We start from the raw sequence: 5000 nt of genomic DNA on the forward strand, positions 1-5000 counted from the left end.
CACAAAGTGCAGTGATTTTTTTTTTTCAAATATCTGAACAAGTGTCCGTGCAGTGCATTTTCTTTCCGTCTTTCTGTTATCTACCATGTCATGGTAGATCATCGTTTTTTTAAAGGGAATCCATCCCCATTTTTATCACTTGCGAGAGTGCATTTTCTTTCTTTGGCGTGTTTTTTTTCTAACTCTCATGCTAGCCTAGTTAGCATAAATCGTTAATAATACTTAAATCTTTCATTTATGTGGGTGAACTAGGCCGTGCATTTTTCTTTAAATTAACCATACTAAGCCACGTGGCTAGAGTTACAAGTATTGCCATATATTTGGTATATTTTCTTATCTTCCAGTGTATAAACCGACGCTATATCGACGTTAATTTCACATATTACTAAGTGCATTTATTTAGGCTCGGTTTAAATATGCATTTGTGGGATATTTTGGAATATTTAAATAAATTAGTTAAATTATGAACAAACTTTTTCTCTTTCCCGACGCTTCCCACCTATACCCGTTCCTTACACTCCCGCTATTACTATCACTACCATCCTAAAGCCCCTCCCTCTCTCTTAACCCCCACCCGTTAATCCCCCCTTCCTCTCTACCTATTTTCAATATTTCTAGTCCGCTAGTGTTAAATTATTTTTTGCAGTGATAACGTTTTATTTTTTTTTTCGTATCTATATTTATACAAAAATAGTATGCCTTGCTCATTTGTATGTTTATATGAATAACTTTAGTATTTTTTTATGTATAAAGTGTTATATTCGTTTTATAGTGCGAATGACCTCACTCATGGTTGTTCAGGTGAAATCAAGTCAGGTCCTATAACATTGTGATTTTATCATTATCCCGTTATCAACGTATTTACGACAGTGATGAATTTGCTTCCGGTTTGCATGAATATATCGGGAACTATAATAATACTAGCATAATTCAACGAATTGTTTTTACGTTATTATTATAGTATATTTGTGCATATTCCGAAGCATATTTCGATAATTATTCCCCTTCTTTATAGATATATTTTTTCTTTAATTATTCATGTTCATTTATCTGTAATTTGATTATTGTGTACTTGTTTTTCACAATATTATTTAGTCTCGTATATACTAGCTCTTGCTAATTTAACGTTTATTTGGTTAATGACCTCACTTGACCTTACTCAGGTAAAATACCCCTCCCCACCATCTGACTTCGCCCAACTTAAATTACATTCAAGCTATTAGTATTTATATTTTATTAAGCTATCTCCGTGTTAGAGATTGATTATATTATACAGCTACTACGATTTCATATTGTTCCTGATTTTCGTTTATCTTAATCACGAACCTCACCTCATCATTATTACATGATCCTTGGTGACGACCCACAGCTGGGTATGGACATGTAATTAGGTTAAGATAATTAATGTTAAGTTGTTCTGTACGTGCAAAGATGCACACATCGCAAGAGGCGATCTACGCGCCGCCACGCGCCTTCTTATACGACTATACGACTATACGTGAGAGATTATCGCTGGTATTTCCCAACAAGACGGGATGCCCAATTTGCGTTCTGCGTATGAGTTCGTTCGATGATATCCTTTCTACGGTTGGGCCCATCATCACTATTCCTCAGGGAATCTATCTTATGTTTAAGTACCATTTACAACCACGAGGGTTGTCTTTCGGGTCAGTTGTCTCAGGGAAGCTGACCCAAACCAGTCACCGTTTCATTCATTTTACGTACTAATTAAAGTACCATTTTTATGATTTCGCATAGTAGTTGATTAATATTGAAATTAACGTAAGTTCTTTGTTATTAGTGTGAATGTTTTTTTCGTATAGTCAGATCGGCGACTACTTTCATTAAGCGCTATCCACATTGCCACCCCAACCTAACATACCTAACCCCACCCCCCATCCTCACCCATACCTCTTTTAAACCCCACCCCACCCCACCCCATCCTATCCTTAGCCTCCCACCCACCCACTCCTCCTCCCCTTCGCTTATTTCTTCCAACTTCCACGCCATCCTATTCCTTTTTTACTCACTCTCGCCTTACTTACTAATGACTAACAAAATCTATCAGCATTCTATTTTCTACTCGTGTGCTATACTCTGACTCACTCATTTCATAACTCCCACCCATTAACTCAACTCGTCTACGCACTCACGCAGCCACATGCGCACATCATCCCGCAAAAAACGTTAATTGTACAAGAATTACATGCGTACTGTCTCCGGAAGATAACCGACTTGCGCCAACCGTGTATTCTTATCTTGCATTACGTTTTTCCGTGCAAATGTTGTCTTGAGAAAGTATATTTTGATGTAATGAGTCGCTCCCGAAGTATGAGGACTGCATTACCTGTTTTCATTATTGCTTTGCCTCAAATTGCTCTTGGTGACGTGTGATAGACAACTTCAATGAAATGAAATACAACCACTATTAGTCAGACGTATAGCGTATGCATTATTGCACTGCACACTTCTGAACTCTGCATTGTTGCATTTTTTCTTTTTTCCAAGGAAGTTCGTCGTTCAAGACAAGTCCTTGCGGACTGCGACACCTTTTGCTTCCTTTGTAGTTCTGCACAATGCTTATCTCTCGTAGATTTTCATCTCCTGCTATCTGAGACAATTGTAACTCAAGCAAGTCCTTGCGGACTATTGCAATTGTCTCCCTAAGCATGTTCCTCTGTCTATCCTTGGACAGTGAATTATTGAAAAAAATAAATAAAAATTGAAAAATCATGGAAATAACTGACAACACTCCTTGCAATGTGATATATTTTGATTATATCTTACGGCCCCTGCTATAACACAACCTCCCCCCCCTATTTGCACTCCTGTCTCTCGCCTTGTCTCTGCCTCTGGCGTGCTTTTTTTCAGAGAAAGCCAACTCCATCCCGTCGGGGGCGACGGTTAGTAGCGTATGCCGAGCGATCTGAGGAACAAGGGTTGCCTTTCCGCGTCTCCACTGCTAGGGACCCGCGACCAGCGCTCGAAGCCACGCACAGTTGACCCAGCACACTTGACCGGGGCCCACGGCCCTGACCACACCTCTCCTTGGGGGCGCTCCCCCACGCGCGCCCCACTCGGCGCCCCTCTTGGGCTTCCTTGCCCACAACAACCCGCGCCACGCTACCTTCCAGCCACTTCCTATCAATAAACAGCTGAACCGGAATTGTGTCTCCATAACCCACCAAATCAGGGCAACACAAAACCCCTGACAAAGAGAAATGGTAGAAAGAAAGAGAGAGAGAGAGAGAGAGAGAGAGAGAGAGAGAGAGAGAGAGAGAGAGAAAGAAAGAAAGAAAGAGAGAGAGAGAGAGAGAGAGAGAGAAAGTGTGTTTAATCGTTAATCTTGGTACCATATTGACAATGATAATAACAATAAAGTGATTATAATGCTAGATAATGATAATAGCAGTAGTAATCATATTCATAATAGCATATATAATCAAAACAATGGTGATTATAAGAGCACTAATGCTATCAAAAATCCCCATGAGAAATAAGTTACCATATTTAACAAACCTTTGCTTCTTCCAATTCCTTCTGGCACCGGGAAAGACTCTCATTAAGATGCTGAACTTCGTCTCGCATTTGTGAGATCGTCGCAGCATCTTCTTTCTGAAGGAGGAGAGAAAAATCTGTTTCTTACTTTCTCCTCTTCCTTTCTTTCGTCAATGCAGAGCGAGGGAAAATTAAAGGAAATTAAATAGCGATACTGCAGTGAATACGGAGAGATGAAAATAGTTTATGTGGGAGTAAAACAGAGAGAAGAAGAGAAAGAGAGAGAACGAGAGAGATATAGAAAGAGGAAAAAAAGAGAGAGAATGAGATGGAGAGAGAGAGAGAGAGAGAGAGAGAGAGAGAGAGAGAGAGAGAGAGAGAGAGAGAGAGAGAGAGAGAGAGAGAGAGAGAGAGAGAGAGAGATTTAAAATTTAAAACACTTTATTCACTTAATTGCAGTAGGTATTACCTTTTACATGAGATTCATCCACGAAAAGGCACATAAGTCGAAAGAAATATATTGTCATGCAATACCATATCTATATTTTGCATGATATTAATCTAGTTCAATATCAAGAAACTGGAATATTATTTTTTCCGTGAAATGACAAGACAGAATTGGCCTGGACTCCGTGGCGAGAAGACAGCTGGAAAATCTTATTATTTTCACGTTTATTTCTTCTGTTGCTCCTCGTTAGCATTGTTTTTTTGTTATTTTAGGTTTATTCTTTTTTGTTTGTCAATATAATTCATCTAATGTGTTTTGTATGTAATAAATGATAATTAATGAGCACTTTTTAGCATCTCAGATTATCCATATCTAGCAGCATATTAATTAATCTAAATTAAGAGCATGTTCAGTCTGCTGATTAACTAGTCAATTAAGCCAATGAAATAAATATTGATAAATAAACACGGAGTACAAAGAATGGATGAATTGGAAGAATAAAAGACTTCAACTACCGTCAGGTGTAGTTCGGTGAATTTCCCACGAAAGGAAAATAATGAACTCCGTTTTCGTTTGGTATTGGTAAAAATATACGACATATATACATACATATATACATAAACACACATACACAGACACATGTTTATAGATAAACAAACAAATACACACACACACACACACATACACACGCATACACGCACGTATCAATAAATAAATAAATACACACACACACACACATACCTGGAAGCTTATCGCCTTCTCATTTTCCTTGAGTTTTAGCAAGAGTTCCTCGACCTCTTCCTCCAACTTCGAAATCATGACATTCTTAATCTTCTCTTCTTTCTTGTAATTACTTTCCCTCTCTTGAAGGGTGACCTGTTCACGGAAAGGTCAACGGATTGATTAGTAAGTCAAATGTGTTAATGATGATGAAGATGGTGGCTGTTTTTCCACAGATTTTTGGAACTTAAACCTTTACATTCGATTTGTTCAATCATTTTACGTTCCACCCCCCCCTCTATCAACCCCTCAAACATTAAACATAAAAAAAATA

The 5000-nt window shown here is 38.3% G+C and overlaps 1 protein-coding gene across 1 annotated transcript in view; it reads right to left on the bottom strand.

Annotated features, from left to right (window-relative positions):
• Window positions 1-5000, bottom strand: part of LOC113812114 (golgin subfamily A member 6-like protein 22) — a 32388-nt gene that overhangs the window by 20280 nt on the left and 7108 nt on the right. The window contains exons 9-10 of the mRNA XM_070115155.1: window positions 4688-4822; window positions 3520-3615 (exon numbers count right to left, since the gene is read on the bottom strand). Of these exons, the coding sequence (XP_069971256.1) occupies window positions 3520-3615; window positions 4688-4822 (231 nt within the window). The remainder of the gene's footprint in view (window positions 1-3519; window positions 3616-4687; window positions 4823-5000) is intronic.

This window comes from Penaeus vannamei, chromosome 37, assembly GCF_042767895.1.
Source record: "Penaeus vannamei isolate JL-2024 chromosome 37, ASM4276789v1, whole genome shotgun sequence".
NCBI lineage: Eukaryota > Metazoa > Arthropoda > Malacostraca > Decapoda > Penaeidae > Penaeus > Penaeus vannamei.